A 19,876-nucleotide genomic window follows, 5' to 3' on the forward strand; every position below is an offset into this window, starting at 1 on the left:
AGGGATGGGTGGTGACCCCAACCAACCACTCCAGCGGCGAGGCGAAGAATCCCAGGTTTCAAACGTCAAGCCCTCTCCGCCTCCTCCACCATGTTTATCACAACGGGGACCTCAAAGTTCGGAAAGTTCCTCAGCCGTTTACAGCATAATTACCCAAACTTCAAAATGGCCTAATCCACAAACCTAGCCGGCCTAGGTCCCCTACTCCTGCCTTATTAGCAGCGGGGTCTCACTACAAATCCAGCTAATTACACAATGAGATGGAAAAATCTACTGTTTTCTATTGAAAAATCATAGCCCGCTGAAGTCATGCCATCCAGGGGCGGGTTGAGCCCCCGGAATTCACCAGAAGACAGACAGCAAGCGCCTCAGCCTCGATTGAAACTGTTTACAGCGCATGGGCAGGTTCCACACTAAGACACATCTGATGGGACTGATTTAAGGCTCTCATTAAAATGTTCCTTTGTTGAGCACAAGACATCTCCCCACCCCCAGAGGAGATTCCAGACCTCCAGTCCCCAGCCCTCAGCCTGCCCTAACTCCCCCCACCAGAACCCACCCCTTCGCTAAACGCCAGTCACCGGATTAACATCGCTTAACATCAGAGTCGTCTTCTCACGGAAGGAATTTAGGAATTTAGCATTTGTTGAACAAGAGCCCCGTCTCCACCAGAATCTTCCCCAGAACTCTAAACATCAGCAGCGAGGGCAGCCATATCTGGCACCCCACACACCAAAACCCAAACAGCCTGCAGACCTAGGAAGCCTGTGAGCTGGCCCATATGGCTGGGCCCCCTATGCTGGCTGTGCAAAAAACTTCCATACTTCCTCCCGGAGCAAATGTGGGTTCTGCCGTGAGCATTACCACCCCACACATCAGAAGGAACACGGGGCAGCTCCAGAAACACCTCCTCCGAATCCCAGGAACTTGTTCTTACCTCTGGGTCCTGGGTTACAATTACCTCCCCTTTTACAACTAGGGGTGTGGGAGATGTTCCATTCCATCAGCACCAAACCCCTCAACAGCTGGCAGGCCAGGGAGATGTCAGAAAAGGCAATTCTCTACCCCCACCCTCCCCATGGCCACTCTTCAAAAGAGGAGGAAAGTGATAAGCTTGGACCAGGTCTCTTGGGCAGAGTTGCCCCAGAGAGGGCTGCTGCCAGGATCATAACCAAAGATCGTGGGTTTTGGAAGGGGACACGGGGTGCGAGGGGCATACTTCCAGTCCAGAGTGTTTGGGGTGTGCGGGTAGCTTGGGGCTTTCCTCTAAAGCACTTCAACACCTCGGTGGTGACTCTCAGGTGTGACCAAGCCAGGAAATAAAGCGAGGGGAGGGTTCGGGTCCAGTCTGCCCTAGAGATAGGGGCCACACCCTCATCTGAGGCCCTCCAAGAAGACGGAATGAACTCTTTTTGCCTTTCTGCCCGTAGAAAGAGAGATTTTCTTTCCTTGCTGGGGAGAGAGAGGATGGAAATCCAGGAAGGAGCAGAACCAACCCCGTCCGCACCTTTGCAGGCCGGCCATGCCCGATTTTGGCAGCGGCCTTCACACATGAGTCACCGAGACAGCCTGGGACTCTCAGCTCCCAGATCCGACCCTGGGAGGGAGTGGGCTCAGGGCTGGGGCCGGGAGCTGGAGGAGATGGGACGGACCCTCACTCTTCTTTCCCTTCTTCCGCCCTCACCAGCAGGGCCGGCTGGGTCCCAGCCTGGCCCAGGAACTTGGAGGAGGGAAGCCGGGAGCGTCGGGCCGGCATAGGTAACAAAGCTCCGCGCTCCGCGCGCCGGTCGGTCCCGCATCCGGCCACAGGCCGGCCTCCCTCACCTAGGCTGAGCCTGCCGGGGGGACTCCATCTCCCCCACCCTCAGCCACCGCGCTGCACCCCCTAAGTGGGGGGGCGGCGCCGTTTCTCCCCCGCAAAGAAACGCCCCACTGGAGCCCGGGAGCCGGCAACTCCCGGCAGTTCCCGAGCAAACTCTCGGCTCGGGCAGGGAAAACTCCGGGGAGGCTGGAAACGCGTCCTCGCGGGCGCGGGGACGAGAGGGGCCCGGCCGAGTAAGCGGGGGCTTCGCCATCTCCCGGCCGCCGGGACCTCGTCCCCCGCCCAGCGAGCCCCTGCCCTACGCCCGTGTGTCTCCCCTGCTCCAGTTGTCCAAGCCCACCTCCACGGCGCCCCCTTTGGCCCTAGGGGCTCCCGCGCTCCCCCAGCTCGCCGGGACTCACCGCCCAGCAGCGGCAGCAGCAGGACACTGAGCAGAGGCAGCCGGCGAGGGCTGCTCGGGGTTCCGCGCGCGGCTCCCATCCCGGCGGGCCCGGGAAAGGGGGCGGGCGGGCGCACGGCGGGCTAGCGGTCAGCGCTCCCCGGCGGGCCCAGGAGGCCGAGCGCACCGGAGCGCGGGTACCGCTGCAGCAGCCGCAACCAGAGTCAGAGCCCGAGGCGTCCCGAGCTGGAGCCGCGCGCGCCCGGTACCTCCGTCCGAGCCGTCGCGCGCCGCCGCCGTCGCCGCCGCCGCCGCCGCCGCCAAGCCCCGCCCCGCGACGCCCCCTCGACGCCCCCCTCCCCGCCGTTGTGGGGAGGAGCTCCTACTTGGGGGAGGGGTCTGGAGACGGATGGGGGACAGAGAGAAGGAGGCCCCGGGGGAGTGTGGGGACCTGAGAGAGATAGGGGAGCGGATGCTGTGCCTACCACCTAGTGTGCAGGGACTCAGGGGACCTAAAGTGACTTTTGTGATTCCGTGGCTCCTGGGGAAGATCGTGGTTTCTGGGCTTTCCTGAGGGCTGTGACCAACAGTTCCTCCAAATTCTCCGGGTGGGAGGTGAAAGGGTGGGTTCTGGCTCACTTCTCAGCAACCTGAAATCCGGAGGGAGATCCAGAACAGAAGGGTGTCCTTGGTGTCCCCAAGCAAGGTAAACTGGAGATACTGTGGCGCCCCAGGAGAGAAGTAGCCTGGAGAAGAAGAGGACCAGTGCATGGCTAGGGTCTGGTTTGGCTCTGGACCAATCTGAACCCAAAGGTAGAGAGAGACTGGGCTCTCTGAACACCAGGCTGAAGGCTGTTAAACTGACAGATTCATCCCAAGTCCATCTCCAGGCAGTCTGGGCTGTGTCAGGGCATGGCCAAGTCTCCAGCTGTGGGGAGGCCCAGTACAGCCCTTGTTCCAGGCGCCCCCCACCCCCAGCGCCACCACCCCCACATTCTTTCTTTGTTGTGAAAGCAGCAAGGGGTGTAGGAGGCGGGTCAGGAGGAGTCAAGCTTTGGAAGATGGGCCCCAGCTGCTGCTGGGCCTCCAGGATATGCCGAGAGGGTATGGATAGTAAGTGCCTCATCCCCCTCTGGCTCCAGAGGGCCCCCCAGGCCTGCTTAGACCTCCCTTCCCCCAAGCAGCTGGGAGGAGGAGGGGCCACCACAGAGGGCCTCACAGGCCAGGAGCAGTGGCGCCAGGACTCCAGGGTCCTGCCACATGGCCGCCACATGTCCCTGACAACGCAGTCCACAGCACCTTCTCCTTGGGTTGTGGGCCTCCCCCCATCCCCCAGACGCCTGCCTGCAGGCCCTGCTGGAGAGGATACAAACAGGGGAAGGAAGAGAGGAGAGATCCAAGAAGCAACATTCCTCCTATTGCCCCATCCATCACTGCCCCTCACCCTTCTGTGAGGGGCCCCAACACCACCCTTGCTTCCTACCCTCTTCAGTTAGGACTCAAGTGGCTGAATGGTTACCTGATTCTTTTATTTAGGTAAAGTGAAATACACGGACCTGAAGTGAGGCAGCAGAGGGAACAAGAGAGGCCAGGGCAAGGCAGGTTGGCTGGCCAGCCCCAAACCCTCTGACAGAAAAGCCAGCTGCAGGCTGCATCTCTGAGGTGCAGACCCGCTCCTTACCCACTCTGGGGCCCCTAGTAGCAGAGCTAGCTACTCTAGAGTACCACAGGGTGGGGAGAGGATGTCCTGAGGGTCCTTCCTGAGGGGGATTCCTGAGGAGGGAGCTGAGACCCTAAGGGCAGCAGCAATCTTCTGGTTAACTGCTCCCCCTTCACTGTCCCACCTTGGGGCTGGAAGAGCCAGGAGCAATAGGGAATGCTGTGAGGACTGTGTGGGGGACCCAGCAGACCTGGGGGGGTGGGATGAATGTCAGCTGCTTGAAGAGAGGTCCATACTGCTGGCACTGAGGCCTCGGGAGACCTGAAATAGACAATAGCATGCCATCAGCCCAGGGACCTCAGCCTCCCAAAGACTGTCCCCTGGAGTCTTATCCATCTCATGGCTGCAGTCTCTCTCTGGACCTAGGATGGAGCCCGTAACCTCAACCCCAAGCTCTGGGCTTTGTTTAGTCTTTGCTACGATTTCCCAGAAGGCCACAATCTGGTGGAGAAAATACCTGGAAGAACCACATGAATATTGGCATATACTTTGAATGTGTTGATACAGGTGGTCGTTTCCCATTAAAATGTCATTGCTACTTCTTTAACAGAGACTCATTTCTTTTTATATAACTTGTACAGTCTTTATACGATCTCTACAATATCATGATGTAAAAGTGCTTCGGGGTAACCTTATAGAGACTAATTCTCATCAATACATCCTTTGCATAATTTCTCACTGACGTCGCTAATGAAATAAAGCAGAGAACTCTTCTCCAAAAAAAAAAAAAAAAAAAAAGTCATTGCTGTTTTCTCAAATGGAGATGAGTTAATGCTTTTTTTTTCTTTTTCCCTTCTCATCTACTGCTGAGTCCCCAAGGTGAGGAGTATGGTGGCTATAGGAGGAGACCAATTAGTATCCCCAAATCATTCCTGAATTATTCATAATTCCAAAGTACCCATTTAGAGAACATTCATTCCTGTTCCCCTCCTGATTAATTTATCTGCTACTATCTCTGGCCCGAAACTGTCCCTTGGTGGTCACCACCCCCAACAAGCTGCTTGATTCCTGTCTGCCCACCTCCAATTCCCTGGCAAAGCCTTCATCCCAGATGATTCTCGACTCTCCCCTCTCCCCACTGGGCTTATCCTTTCTTTCTCACCCACCAACACACTCACGAGCACTGCTCTCACCTGGAGGGGTGCTGCACTTGGTTGGTTCAGATAGTTCAAGGAGGCTGCCCGCTTCATGTTGCCGCTACAATGGAAAAGAAAGAATCGAGGCCTCTTCGCTTCCCATGGGTGGCCCTAACGCTTGGGACTCTTGGGCACCACCATACACACTCAGATCATTGCCTCCCCACCATCTGACCCCCCCGCCCCCGCACACATACATGCACTCTCTTGTCTTCATCAGTCACCAGCATCTTCTCAGGTACTGTTGTCCCCGCACTGGGGCACCCATTTTTCCCACACTCTCTCTCCACAGCCACCCCAGTGACCTCCTCCATGTTTCTCTCCAAGATTCTTCTCCTCCAGAGGTGAGGGGCCAAGCGGAGTTGGAGGCCAGGGCTCACCTGCCCACTCTGCCATATCTCAGTCTCAGTGTGTACCTGGAGGGCCGGGGCTCGGTCCCCTGGAGCTTCCTCACCAGGAGTTCGCTGCTTCTACGAAGCACATCTCGGATCTTGCCCAGAGAGCCGCTCCTCTGCAGGGCCCCACTGCCATCCTGCCAGAGAGGGATGGGGAACAGAAGCTAAAGGGATCCCAGGCAGACTGGCCTCTGAGTCCACTCCTGCCATTTATTCTGCACACCTCCCCCTCCCCCCAAAAGCCCAGCGACTGAAAACAAGAGCCTGGTCAACAGCTGGCTTGCAGAGAGACCCCTGAGAGGGATGGGCTAACTGAACTGGGACGGGGACAACATCCCCTCTGACACGCACATCCTACACGCATCCTACAGGCTCAGAGCCTCTCACCACCACCAGCAGGAGAGGCAGGAGAGATCAAGGGGCGACGATCAGACTTACCCCTGACCACTCCACAGCCACTGAGGCATCTTCACCTCCCTCGAATTTCACACTGCCACCAAGGCCCTCCTGGGAGGTCCTTCCACTGTCACCCTCCCCAAGCAGCTCAGCCACCTTGGTCTGGCTGATAGGGTCAGTGCCCTGGAAGGAAAAGGAAGGAGCTGGGACTTCCCACTTCTGAACTCCTCAGGATGGGGCTTCCAAACTTTTTCTCACCATCAGCCGCAACAAAGAATACATTTTTCTTTGAGACTTCCCAGTACACACATACTGGAAAGGAGACACTCACCTTTTCTATTTGCAATGCGTTCCTACATAAAGATACACATCCATCTTTAGCCGAGGCCCACACTGAACTGATTTCAGGACCCACTGAGTCAAGACCCTCAACTTGAGAAACTCCGATTCAGGGCTCCCCTCAACCACAACCCTCTCACCCACACTGCCCGTGCCCCGCCTCAGAAGATTCTTCACATTATCAAAAGGCAGGGCTTTCCATAATAGTCCCATTTAGTGAAATGAACCTTGGAGTCCTGAGCACAAAGGGCAGGTAGGGGGTAAGAACACACTTAAAAAACAACCACGGTCACAAAAGAGTCTCACCTGCCTGTCCTGTCTTCCTCCTCAGCCTCTCCTCTTACCCTTCAGAGAGTCACAAGCAGCCTCAGTGGTCCTCCATCCTGTCCCCAGGGCCCTACCTTGCAGACCTCCTTCCCCTCTTGGTCTCTGACCTGTTTCCGGGAACGCAGGGCACATTCCTCCAGGGTCTCAGCTGCCTCCAGCTTTCCCTGGCGCCTGTACAGAGCTCCGAGGTTTCTCAGGGTCGTGTTTACTGTGGGGCTGTGACAGGGGAGACCAGGGAAGGAAAAGAAGATGGACTCAGAAAACAAGCAGGAGAGAGAGGGAGCAGAGCTAAGGCCGAGGGAAGGTCCAAGGGAAGAAGGGGAAGGTCCAGGAAGCCGGAAGCCAGGCTTGGATGGAGGGCATCGGTGGCCAAGCCGGCTGCTCACCCGCAGCTCACCTGCTCACTTTGCAGGCCTTGTACCAGCCTCCATACTCGGCGTAGGGCGTACTGCCCTCACGGTGCCGGCTCTGCAGGAGGACAGAGGGGGAGGTGAAGCCAGAGATGAGAGTACCGAGACGCTTGGGTACAAGCTGGCACAGGGCCGGGGTGCAAGCTGGGCTGGGGAAGGCACCATGCACCTGGGGCTGGTGCTTGGATGGGAAATGAGGAGCTGGGCTGGGTCAGGAGTAAGTCAGAGGCCCTGGTAGCCTCGGGCTCCCCAGGCTGGGCGCGCCACTCACTTTGCTCATTTCCTCCCGCTCCTCTGCATGCATCCAGATGGGCTTGTGGTCGTCTGGGGGTGATACATGGGATGGGATGGCACGGTTAGAGAATGGAGCTGGACAGTACGGGGGAGCCAGGACCCAGAGGCCGACAGGGCTGGACTAAAGGGGTCTGGTTCCCCCTTGGGAACCACTGTGGTCAACCCCCCAACCTTTGGTCTGCATTTCCTTTCCTCCCTGCAGCTCCCTGCCCAGGCCCTCACCACTCACCATCCACAGACCCAAACTCCTGCACATGGGCACGGGTCAGGATCTCTTTGTAGAGTGTCTCAGCCTCAGCATACTTCCCTTGTTTCAGGTAACAGGAAGCCTGGGGGCAGGAAGGCAAAAACACAGGAGCAAGAGGTAGAGATAAGGTCTCGGCCAGGCCTGGGATTTCCACTTCTTGGTCTCTTTATGACTTTCCCCAGAGATCCACCTCACACCTCTTTGTCTAGCTGCAGGGTCCAGGGTGTTCCCACTCCACTCCACTCCCAAGAGGCTACGGAACTTCTGCCTTCCCATGGGAAGGAAGCAGACCCCTCAGGCCCAAAGGCAGCCCCAGAGCTGGGCACAAAGGCGATGAGGTCAGTGTACCAGACTGTGATGCTCCCCCTTCCCTCCTCCCACCACCTTTGCCCTCACCAGGTTGTTCTTGGTCCGGGCTACATTAGGGTTGTCCGGCCCCAGCTGCCCCTCGTAGATGGCCAGTGCCCGCCGGTAATAGCGCTCCACAGCCTCATACTTGCCCTGGTTTTGGCACAACAGGGCCAGGTTGTTCAGCTGCTTTGCCACATCTGGGTGGTTGGTGCCCAGGACCTGGAGGAGTACAAAGGACAGACGGCTGGCTGTGACTATGTGTGTGCTTGTGTGTGTGTGCGTGTGCATGTGTGTGTGTGTGCATGTGCCCATGCAGGGAGCAGGGGGAAGGGAATGATGGAACAGGGAATAAGGCAGAGATGGGGGGTGAGACGAAAAGAAGTGAGGGGCAAGGGTAGATCAGAAGAGAGATGGTGGACGAGGGGTCACCGCAACAGGGAAGAACAGGCAGAGGGCACAGGCACCTTTTCTCGAATCTCCAGGGCCCGCTGGCACAGCGGCTCCGCCTCCTTGTATTTGCCCCTCTTGCCATAGAGCACAGCCAGATTGTTGAGTGTGGCAGCCACCTAGGAAGACAGGCCTGCCCCCATCAGAAACTGGATGCAAAGGACCTTGAACAGCAGGGCCCCACACTGCACAACGCCTAGACAAGTGGACTCTGCCACCCGAATCAGAGGCGGCGGAGGGGAAAGTACTGACCCCCGTGGCTCTGAGGTTCTCCATGGGGGTGGTATCACCCTCTAAATAGACTTTTAGACATTTCTGGAGGCAGGGTATTTTTGGTTGCCATAAATATTGGGGGCCTTTGGGGAGGCAAGGATGCTACAGATGTACTGCCTGTGTGGGACAGCTCAGGCAACTTTTGAATGTCCTGCCAGGCTTTCAAACACTGAATATAAGCTTTGAAGCTTGGTGGGATATCAAGACAGGAGTTATGTTTTCTGAGATACATCATCCCTGCCTATCATGCGTCATAACACAGGGAATTCTTTTTCCACAGTCAGCTCATTTTCAAAAATATCTTATTTCTCATTGTCTCCACTTTGACAAATCTAGCATTTGTCTTGGCATGCTATCCCTACTTAAGGTTATTTCTCTCTCTCTCTTATCACAGACAAAGAAATCTGGTCCATTATTACTTATTCTAACACTGGATTTTAATCTTGCATGCGCCAATTCTTCTGCTCTGTCATTTTTCTAATATGTACTTTTATGTAGAATGACTTACTGGTTTTACTTCTTCTAAATCTAAAGTTATTCAGTCATTATATATCAGACTACTATATTATGTCTTCTAGCATTGTTGTACTCAACACAACTGTTATTGTTTTGCATTTTCATCTTACTGTAATGTATTATACATATTATTTTATTATAAACTACCTTCCTTGTTTCTTTTTTATATTAATAGGGTATCATTCAACTTTTGAGGAAATTATACGGGTAGGTTGGTTACATTATCTACGAGTTAAGTTTTAAGAAAATATTCATTATAAGGAGTCATTGGGTCTCAGAGTTGAGACCACTGGGATCAGCAGACAGTGCCTAGGAGAAATGAGTCTTCATGCCTCCCTCCTGAGAAGCCCCAGGGAGTGGGCTGAGGGAAGCAGATGAACAAGCTGAGAGAGCACAGGGGAAGGAGGGCAAGGAATACTGACAGCAGGGTGGTCCCGGCCCAAGGTGCTCTCCCGGATGCTGAGGGCATCATTCAGCAGGAGGGCAGCTTCCTTATACTTATTCTGGTCCCTGTAAGAGGACAAAAGTGGCAAGGGGTTAGCCCGAACTGTGGCCCTAAGCCATCTCCTTACTTCCTTCCCTTTGGGACAATTGAGGTACATTTAGGGATTGGGGTCCCCCCCATGAGGAGACAGGAAGCCTGGTGGGAGCAGTGAGAGGGGTTCACTGACGCACACTGAGAGTTGCCATGCCCAGAGAAGGCCATAAGGCATAAGATGCAAGAGACAGAAACAGAGAAGGAGACCCTCCCCAGAGGAGAGATGAGAGAAGCAAAAAACCTGAGGGATGAGTATTCTCTGAGGTCAAGGGCTCAGGTATGAAAGAATAAGAGTCTGGTATAGAAGAAAGCCCCCAGGTGGGAGGGAGAAGAGGTTCCCTGTGGAGAGGAGGAATGAGAGCCAAAGGCGGATCAAGGCGGGAACGTGGAGGCAGGTTCGTGCGAGGAGGACCCCGTACTCACCGATACACCAGAGCCAGGATGTTGAGCATAGTGGCCACGTCGGGGTGGCCGCGGCCGGACGTGCGCTCCAGGTCCTCCAGTGCCTGCTTGCAGAGTGGCACAGCTACCTCATAGCGACCCTGGGCTGCATACTGGATCACCAAGTTGTGCAGTGTCCGCAACCTTGCCGGGATCTCATAGCCACTGTGCTGGGCACCCGGGCCACGGGCCACTACACCGTCGCAGAAAAAGACAGGAGACTTCCTCAGATGACGCTGCCTCTCCCTTTGCTGTCTGCCCTCCCCACCCCACTCCAAGACTTGTTCCGTGCCTGTGCCTACCCCCCACCAGGCTCCCTGCATAGACCTGCCTCAGCTGCTACTCTTTTGACCAGTCCCTTGCCCCGTGCCCATCACAATCCCATTTGTTCACCCATTCATTCAACAAACTACTCAATAAGCATGAGGCATGGGCTGCCAGGGATACAAAGTTAAGAAAGACCTGGTCGTTTCCCTTGAGGAGCTCATACTCTTCCCCTCCAGGGTCACTCTTCCACTTGACTGTGAGCTCCTTACTGGCAAGACCTGTGTCATGCTCATCTTCGTCTCCCTGGTGCCCAGCACAGTGCCTGACACAGCCTACGTGCTTAATACATGTTGATGAATAAGGGGGAAGCTGAGGAAATCAAAGTACTAGTCCCTGGCCCATCTCCAGAGGAATTGGAAAGCCTATTCCTGGATGGTGAGCATCCTGTGTTCAGGGTAGGCCACAGCTGCGACCAGCCTCCTGACGCCCCTCCTTCACCCTCCAACTCACAGCCATTGCTGGGGTCCTCTTCCTCCTCATTGGGGAAGAGGTCATCCAGGGAATCCTTGGAGGCATCACCTTCCTTCTCCTCCTGGAAGGGAGGAAGCAGCATGTCTGGGCCAAGATAGCCTCAGCAGCCTCTTCACGCCCCCTCTAAACCATGAAATCATTGACAGGTGGGGCCTAGTCCCTTGTTCATGTCCCTGCCCCTGGGAAGGCCAGCATCTGTCCCGCCAAGCTTAGGCCTCTCTTGTTCATAAAAAATGAGAGATGGGGACTTCCCTGGCGGTCCAGTGTTTAAGACGCCGTGCTTCCACTGCAGGGGGCACGGGTACGATCCCTGGTCCAGGAACTAAGATGCCGCATGCCGCACGGCACAGCCCAAAAAACAAAAAATAACAACGAAACAAAAACAAGAGATGCTTCGGCCAAAATGTCATGACTTTCCCTTCCTTCACATCCAGAGAGCTTCCTTCCTTCCTAAGCACCCTCACCCTCCACCTCTCTCCCCCTCAACTCTTGTAATTATAGTCCCGTGTTGATCCCTGTGTGTTTACACTGATTACATGTCTGTCCTGTCTCTCCTGAGGGCAGGAGTGTGTCCTATCTTATTGACACGTACCCAAAGTGTCTAGCTCAGCCTGACACCCTTATCTGCCACCACTAACTCTGTATGTAGTGCCCAATCCTCACTGAATAACCTTTCACACCAGGCAAAAATGCTTCACCCCACCAGGCACTGCAGCCTTGTACAAACACTTGCAACTCTCCTGCCCAGATTCACCAGTGTGTCCCATACAAATCATCCCACTTTCCCTGGGTCAGACCACCTTTCCAGCCCTGGCGCCTTATCTATGAATCTATCTCACACACACACACAGACACACAGACACACACATACACAGACACACACACACAGGTCTAGAAAACTCCTCCCTCTCCCTCATAGACGACCAACATCCATCCCAATTCCTAAACCAAATAAATAAATAAATAAAATAAAATTTAAAAAATCCAACCTAAATCTTGCCCATCCCTGTTCCCCGCCTCTTCTGTGAATCTTTCAGACCATTCCAGCCCCCAGGAACCTACCTCCTTGGGACCCTCCCACACTGACTGAACCACTCCTCCAGCACTGGGCACTTCCTGTTTGTGTTGTCACATACGTGTTCTCACACGTAAGCCTTGTTCCTACAGCTACACTATAAGCTCAAGAAGGCAGAAACTCTCTTTTGTAGTTCCTTACATCTACCTGCCACACATCTTCTTGCATTGCCTAAGGCACAGAGATATACAAATGCCTGTTGAGTGAGGGTTAAATTCCACACATTTTGAGAGCAAATTTTAGGACTTGCTCAACTGGGCTGTGCTTTCCCTAATTGCAGAGCTCAGGATTCTGAACTGGAATTGTCCAAATGCCTATCTGTCCCCCTCAAAAAAACCTATTACTGTCAGAGCAGGAACCCTGCCTTGTTTACTTTGCATCCCCAACAGAGTGCACTGCGCCTGACATATAGTAGTCATTTGATCAAATGTTGACTGAATGAGTGACTCTTGTTTCTCCCTTGCTGTCATCTGGAGTTGGTGTCAGGACCTGAATTCTGCCAGGTGGGGGCAGGCTGGGCAGGGCTGCTGGCCCTTATGGATGATGGAGCAATTGCCCACGTTTGTGGTGACTCCCAGCTGTCCGCCCCCCAGCCAGCCTCGCCTGCACGTGCTCACCGCGGTGTGCCCATCCTCGTCATACTGACGCAGCTGTCCCAGGAACTCTAGGTGCTTCTTTTCCTCCTCCAGCTGAGCCACGGCCTGTTCGCTGCGCTGCAGCCGCTGCTGGGTGCCCGCCAGCTCGTCCCGGAGCCACTGGTTCTCCTGGCACAGCCGCCGGACCTGAGCCCGCAGCTTCTGTTTCTCCGACTCCACTGTGCTCAGGTGGTTGGCCAAAGCCAGCATCACCTAGGTGGGCAATCCTGTGAGCGCCGGGCTCTGGATAGGAGTGTTGAGGGATAGGCGGGAGAGAAGCCGGCAAGACTGGCAGGGGCCAGGAGGAAGGGGTGGGTAGTGATGACTCTACCTTCAAAACATACCCTGAATCCAATTTCTCACCACCTCCAGAGCTACCGCCCTGGGCCAAGCCACCATCAAGTCCCACCTGGATTATGAGAATTGCCTCCTCACTGGCCTCCCTGTTTCTGCCCTTGTTCCCCTAGAGTCTGGTCTCAACCCTGCAGCCAAATGATCCTTTTAAAATGTTAAACCACATCACTTCTCCACTCAAAACATTCCAATAGCTTCCGTCTCACTCAAAGTGGAAGCCAAGTCCTTACAATGGCCTACAGTTCTACAGGATCTGTCCCCTGCCTCCACCACCTCTCCAACTTCATTTTCTATTTTGCTTGCCCTCGTTCACTGTCCTGCAGCCACATTGGCCTCTCAGTGAACTCATCGGGAAGGCTCCAGGTCGGGGCCTTTGCACTTGCTGTCCACTCTGTTTAGGATGCTCTTCCCCCATTTACTGTATGACTCATTCTCTCATCTTCAAATCTTTGCTCAAATGGTGCCTTTTCAATGAGACTTTTATTGACCACCCTATCTCAAACTGTATCCTCTCCCCATATGCCCCAGTCCCCTTCCTTGCTTTATTTTTATCCTTTTACTCTTAACAGTTATCATTGTGGCATACTGAATCACTTATTTATTCATGTATTGTCTGCCTCCCCCAGCTACAATGTAAGCTCCAAGATGGCAAAGGTTTATGGCTGTTCTTGTTCAGTGATGTGTCTCTAGTGTCCAGGAGAGTAGTGCCTAGCACATGGTAGAAGCTTAATACATATTTACTGGGTGAATGAACGCAAGCAATTACTAGGACAAGGGGATCCCGAGTGACCTCAAAGCCCTAATCAGACAACTGCTCCTCCATCTACCCTGGGCCACGTGGCACCACCTCCACCCCCTCACCTGGGCCTCACTCAGCCCCAGCTCGATGTTTTCCATGGAACGGCGCAGCTGCCGGGCCTTCTCATGCACCAGCCCTTCTTCATGGCCACCCTGCTGCAGACACTCGATGGTTTGGGAGAGGCTTTGCAGCACAGCCTGGTGTTCACTGTGGAGGGCCTCCAGCCCTTGGCTCACCAGACGAGTGCTCCCCAGGATCTCCTCCTGGCTGAGCCGGTGCCCTGCAGGCTCATCCCGCTGTCCCAATACCAGGCCCGACATCCTGGCTGGGGGACCTTGCCTGGGCTACAGAGAAACAACAGAGCTCAGGCGGGGTAAAGATTGGAAAGAGTGGCTGAGCGCCTTGGGTGGGAGGGATCCAAATGAAGGGATGAGAACCAGTAGGGGGGGACCCTGTGGTTTAATTGGAGAGGGAGAGTGACCAGTGGGGAGGCAGCCTGTGATGACACTAGACACAAACTAAGGTCGTGGGAAAGAGAGAGGGAGACAAATTGACTTGAACGAAAAACTGTAGAAAGAACAAAGGTGCTGAGAAGTAGCAGAGGGATTTAGAACTAAGGAACACAATAGAAGAGGAGCTGGAGAGAGAGCTTGGGTTAGGAAAAGGAATCAAGAGAGGAGAGACAGCACTATAGGGAACACAGAGGGTGTCTGAGAGAGCTGCAAAGGGAATGGAGTTAAAGCAGACCAGAGGTATGCAGAAAATAGTGCAGAGTTTTCAAAAAAGGGGAAGGAATAGTTTTCAAAGTTAAACCAAGAAAGAGAGGGAGAAGAAAAGGAGAGGAGCCTTCATCACAAGACCCAGATGAGAGGGGCCTAGAGGCTCAAAGTCTTCAGGTTGCATCACCCACGGGGCTAAGCCCAGCATCTCCAAACCTGGTCAGCTCTGCCTCTTTCCCCACTAGCCTGAAACCCCAGGTCTCAGGCAGTCTTCCTACTTCCTCAAAAGGGCCTTGTTTCTCATCTTTGAAGTTTTCTTACCTGTATATAGCCCTTGGTAGTGGTGTTCAGGCAGGAGCTCAGAGGAAACTCTGTTCAAACAGCCAGGAACTCAGAAGGATCTGCCCTGCCCAAAGTCCAGAAGCCCAGAGTTCCCACCCCTTCTCTCACCACTTCACAGCCACCCAGAGGACCTGGCATGGAGCCCCACCCAGGACAAACGCCCTCCCTCCCCTGCCTACAGGTCTTCAAAGACTACCAATGTCCCTCCTCCTTCCCCAAGCCAACCTCCCACCCCAAGCCTGGGGAGCTATTTTCTCCCAAGAAGGGAGTGAGATTTGATCTGAGACCTGCGGCAAGGGGCGTGTCTGGGAAAGGGTGAGGAGGAAGACCTGGTCACTCCTAGCCCAGTCATTTCTATGGTTTTGTGTCTATCATGATCACATACTAACAGGCTCTGAGAGGAGTCACCTTAGGGTACCTCCCAGACGCCCGATGATGCAGGGAAGAACGGCAAGTCTGCTGAGCGGCTGCGGGATCACAGGGAAACGCGGCGATGGGAGCTGGTCTCCCGGGCCTGGGAATGCGGTGGAGAAGTGTCCCAGGCTGTCGACCTGCCCTGAGGCCCAGGGTGGGGATAGAGTGAGATGGGCAGAGGTGACGGGAGGTGGTGCGGATGGACGGCCGAGGTCCGCGTCACGGACGAGGACACGGGACTGTCAATCCCGAGGTCACTGAGTCAGTCTGTAGCGCAGGGGGCGGGGCAGGCCGTCTGTCCCTCTGTCTAGACGCCGAGGGGCGGGAAGAATCGCGGGGGGGGGGCGGAGTTTTTAAGGCTGGAGTTGTGTAAGTTCGGTCGGAGGGGCTTATTTGTTCGTTTGTCTGGGAGTGCAGGAAAGAGGTAGCGGGACGTCAACTCTCAGCCCCAGAGGTACCCTCAAAGACTCACCCGCAGTCCGTCGGTCTGGCTGCCGCTCTTGCCGGTACTGCGCCTTTAAATCCATCATGGCTGCCGCTCGAGGCAATTGTTTTGACGGCTCCAAGGGGCGGGGCCTGTTCCACAGTCACGCGACCTAAGAGCCACCCGGGGATTGGCTCTACCGCGAGCAAGGAGCGTAAGAGGTGTGTGTCCAGCTTTGTCTCGGGTTCTCTGACTGCCTCTTTTTACGTCATTAAGGAGCGACAGAACGGGGACCTGTTAGAGTCATCCAGTAGCACCAGACGGCCTGGCTACAGGTAATGGTGGCGTGCTGAGCCCAGCCGAGCCTGGCCCAACTCATGGCCCTGCGGGCACTGACCCGCGCTCTTGGCTCTCTGAGCCTGACGCCCCGGATTGCCGCCGTCCCCGGCCCAAGCCTGCTCCTGGACACCCAGGTAATCCACCTTACCCGGGAATGTGGCTGTTTCCGTTCGGGCAGCCGGAGAGGGGGCTCCAGGAGAAGCGAGGTGGGGGATGCGAGTCTGGTTAGGAGTCACGCCGGCCTGTGACCTTGGATAAGTCACTCTCAACCTCAGCTTTCTCCTCTGTAAGTGTTGCTATCTCACAGGGTCCCTGGATTCCTCAGACAAGATACTGGAGGTGAAAGTGCTTTACAGACAAATGTACAAGTTTCAATAATAATTAACATTTATTGTCTCTCATAAGCCAAGCATAAGTAATAGACATTTTAAATAAATGAATTCCTTTCAATCACTTTACAAATTAGTTATTGTATTCCCATTTTACATATGAGAAAACATAAGTAGTCGAAGGTCATACACCAACCATTGGAGCTAGGTAATCTGGCTTCAAAGCCTAGGCTCCTTAACCATTATTATAACCATTAAGGATGAGTTACTACTGAGATTAGAGAATTCAGGGCAAGATACCAAGAATAGGAGCCTAACATGAAGATATCTCAAGGTTCCTAGCGGGCGACTGGTGAGTTACAGAAAAGAGAAGTTAAGTCTTACCTCCCTGGACCTTTCAGACTTATGGTAGAGTTTGGCAGATGCATACTTAAAATTCAAAACCAAACCAGCCTGGGAATTCAGCAGGGAACAAGACATAAATGATCTCTCCCCTCCATTCATATCTGAAAAACTCTCAGAAACATGCAGCAAAATGGGCAGAAGGTATTGATGCCAATGGTGGTACATGGGTGTATGGAAGTTACCAGCCCTGGAGAAGGGAGTTGTTTAGGGAAGGAAAAGTTTCTTAGAGAAGAAGAGTTTTGAGCCAAATTTGGAAGAAGATGCACCAAGGGGAGAACATTCCATTGAAGAAATACTTGAGAGGTGAGAGGATCAGATGAGGAGAGGTAATCAACACACATACACCTAGATGAACATTCCGAACTGGTATTTGTGCAAGCTGTGATGGGTGGAGTTTTTGGATAGCTGGTCTGGGACTTCCAGGAGGAAGGAGGCTACAAGCTAAACTTTGTGCCCTCTCCCTTGGTTCTCTGAAGCTTTTCCTTCAATTAGCTTTCAAGTGAAAGAGATTTCTGTTTATCTCTAGGTGACAAACAATGTCCTCCTTCCGCTGCCCTCTCCCTCGATGTTGCTTCCCTGCCGCCCAGTCCTTACCTCTGTGGCCCTTAGTGCTAAGTTTGTGTCCTGGAAGAGTCGTACCAAGTATACCGTTATGCCAGTGAAGATGAGGAAGTCTGGGGGCCGAAACCACACAGGTGGGAGCAAGGACACGAAGATTTCAGCAGTAAAGGGCAAAAACATGGCAGGATCCTAGGTCTGTATTTTGATACAGGCAGAGGAATGTAATTAAAAAGCATTTATTGGACTCCTTCTGCATGTAGTATGTGTGTAAGAGTGAGAGAGTAGAATACAAAGCAATAAACAAGTGGTCTGTGCTTCTAAAGATAATGTAGGTAGTTGAAGAAAACTGGACATACTCAGGAAGTTATATGACATTTCTCTTCACACCCTTCAAAAATTGACAATAGTTGAAATTGAACACGAGTTACATGGCTCTCAGTAAACTTACTGAATTCAGTAATTTGTAGAGATTTTATCTGGATGTTTTATACAATTTCAATGTCATGATTATGTTTTTACCAAGCTCCATGTAGGTGTTCACCCTGACCCCATTGTGCTGTGCAAATTTTTATCATTTTCTGCTTGTGTCATAATGTTGGGGAGCGCTGCTCTCTGCCTAGGATGGGTCTGTTCCCAATGCTGGGAACTGACTCGTCTGACTGGGGTCATGTCCCTGCACTGTCCTGACCACAGGCCGAATCCAAGTGCACGGTATTGGTGGGGGCCACAAGCAACGTTATCGAATGATTGACTTTCTGCGGTTCCGGCCTGAGCAGCAATCCAAGCCAGGACCCTTTGAGGAGAAGGTCATCACTGTCCGCTATGATCCCTGTAGGCAAGTTTGGGATGTGAGGTGGTGGTATGGCTGAATGACTGCTCTGTGGCTTTTCAGGAGATGTGAGGCTGCCTAGATGGTCTGCTTACCTGTGCCTCACTCTGAACAGGTCATCAGACATAGCTCTGGTTGCTGGGGGCAACCGGAAACGCTGGATCATTGCCACAGAAAACATGCAAGCTGGAGATACAATCCTGAACTCTGACCACATAGGCCGAATGGCAGGTGAGAGATGGCTGCCAGATGTGTGTGGCCTGGGAGGCTGCAAGGGTTCTGGTGCTGATGAAATTCTGTCTTTTAGTTGCTGCTCGGGAAGGGGATGCACACCCTCTTGGGGCCTTGCCAGTGGGGACCCTCATCAACAATGTGGAGAGTGAGCCAGGCCGGGGGGCCCAGTATATCCGAGCCGCAGGTATGAAGAAAGGAGCTGCTTGGGATCTTACAGTTTGGAAGGCCAAGGGGTACCTGCGGTTGCAACTCTCTGAACCCATGGGCCCACATCTGGTCCAATGGCAGAGAAAAAGAAGGAAAAACAAGGCTGAAGAGGTGCTTGTGTTTTGACCTAAAACCTTACATGCATCCTGCTTCAGTGTTTCTCCTCCTCAGAGTGTGTGGGGTGTGGCCCCTTGGAAATCTGCCCCCCACCTCCTGCTCTGTGGAGGGTTGCAAAGCTGTTTCTCCCTTTCCCAGGGACCTGTGGTGTGCTGCTACGGAAGGTGAATGGGACAGCCATCATCCAGCTGCCCTCTAAGAGGCAGATGCAGGTGTGTGTGGGGTGCAGGTGGGAGGGATCAGCGAGGGAGGAATTTTTGGAATGTACCTAACCTGTCCAGGATAGCTCCCAGGTGTTTTATGTTGAGAACTGCCTCGAGCTGGGTCTGTCCTTTTCTGCCATGTGACTAGGCGTGCCTTGTCAGGCTGGCACCATGATGGAGTAGGGAACAGTGCCTTCTGTTTTCAACTACTGTAGGACTTGCACTCAGGTTCAATTATGTTGTGCTTTCCCCCTCTCCTCTCCTTTCTCTCCTTAAGTGTAAGAAGCCTCCCAAGAGTCCATGCCCTCAACAATGTCAGGCTCTTTCCCCCCACGGTGCATTCCCCTCCATCTGCTTTCTCTGTCAGGTGCTGGAAACGTGCATAGCAACAGTGGGCCGAGTATCCAACGTTGATCATAACAAACGGGTCATCGGCAAAGCTGGGCGGAACCGCTGGCTGGGAAAGAGGCCCAACAGTGGGCGATGGCACCGCAAGGGGGGCTGGGCTGGCCGAAAGATCCGGCCACTGCCCCCCATGAAGAGTTACGTGAAGCTGCCCTCAGCTGCTGCCCAAAGCTGATATCCCTGGACTCTAATAAAATGGCCCCCATTTTTATCTGTTTCTGGTTTTTGTGGGAGGGAGGAGGTACATACTGGATGGGGGGGGCCGCGGGGACAGAAGCAAACAACCGTTGGCGGAAGGAGAAAGGAAAGCAAAGTATGGGGCAAAAACGGGCCGTTCCCCTCTCATTTCCAGTGCCCCCGCCCCACCTTGCTCCGTGCCTTTATATGTAATGGAGGAGGGGGGAATAAATCACCTCCAAAGTCTTTCCCAATTCTGACTTTGGGAAGCGGGGAAGGCGCTTCCGGTGCCAGGAGGAGGGAGACGGAAAGGGCGGAGGAGGAGGTGCCGCGCGTCGCCGAGGTGGCACCGGCGGCTCCGCCCCGGCGCTCTCCCAGGGCCCCTAGCTTTCCGCTGGGCCTGGCGGAAATGAGCGGCGGCTCCGGGCGGGCGGGCGACGGGCCCCCAGAGCTAGGCGGGCGGCGCCGCTGGTTGGGGA

The 19,876-nt window shown here is 54.1% G+C and overlaps 2 protein-coding genes across 4 annotated transcripts; one reads left to right on the forward strand and one right to left on the reverse strand.

The window, feature by feature from the left end:
• Positions 1–3,713: 3,713 nt before the first annotated feature.
• On the reverse strand, positions 3,714–15,672 carry KLC4 (kinesin light chain 4). 3 transcript variants are annotated; one of them, XM_060021789.1, is made up of 16 exons: positions 15,640–15,672; positions 13,755–14,036; positions 12,522–12,752; positions 10,809–10,890; positions 10,014–10,224; positions 9,475–9,562; positions 8,281–8,382; positions 7,862–8,035; positions 7,448–7,547; positions 7,196–7,248; positions 6,912–6,982; positions 6,622–6,730; positions 5,891–6,031; positions 5,438–5,589; positions 5,055–5,118; positions 3,714–4,182 (listed from the first exon to the last, which is right to left on the reverse strand). In XM_060021789.1, exons 2-16 carry the CDS (start codon positions 14,010–14,012, stop codon positions 4,132–4,134), a joined length of 1,887 nt encoding a protein of 628 aa, XP_059877772.1. In that variant the 5' UTR covers positions 14,013–14,036; positions 15,640–15,672; the 3' UTR covers positions 3,714–4,131. The 3 variants fall into 3 exon arrangements, with proteins under 3 accessions (XP_059877772.1, XP_059877771.1, XP_059877773.1); XM_060021788.1 differs by lacking the exon at positions 15,640–15,672 and adding an exon at positions 14,733–14,847; XM_060021790.1 differs by lacking the exon at positions 15,640–15,672 and adding an exon at positions 14,733–14,817 and having other exon boundaries at positions 5,474–5,589.
• Positions 15,673–15,867: 195 nt separating this feature from the next.
• Positions 15,868–19,431, forward strand: MRPL2 (mitochondrial ribosomal protein L2). Its single transcript, XM_060021791.1, has 7 exons — positions 15,868–16,064; positions 17,191–17,359; positions 17,919–18,060; positions 18,170–18,285; positions 18,362–18,472; positions 18,751–18,824; positions 19,183–19,431. The coding sequence occupies exons 1-7, from the start codon at positions 15,969–15,971 to the stop codon at positions 19,393–19,395; spliced, it is 921 nt and encodes a 306-aa protein (XP_059877774.1). The 5' UTR covers positions 15,868–15,968; the 3' UTR covers positions 19,396–19,431.
• Positions 19,432–19,876: the final 445 nt, after the last annotated feature.

Source organism: Delphinus delphis, chromosome 10 (genome assembly GCF_949987515.2).
Source record: "Delphinus delphis chromosome 10, mDelDel1.2, whole genome shotgun sequence".
Taxonomy (NCBI): domain Eukaryota; kingdom Metazoa; phylum Chordata; class Mammalia; order Artiodactyla; family Delphinidae; genus Delphinus; species Delphinus delphis.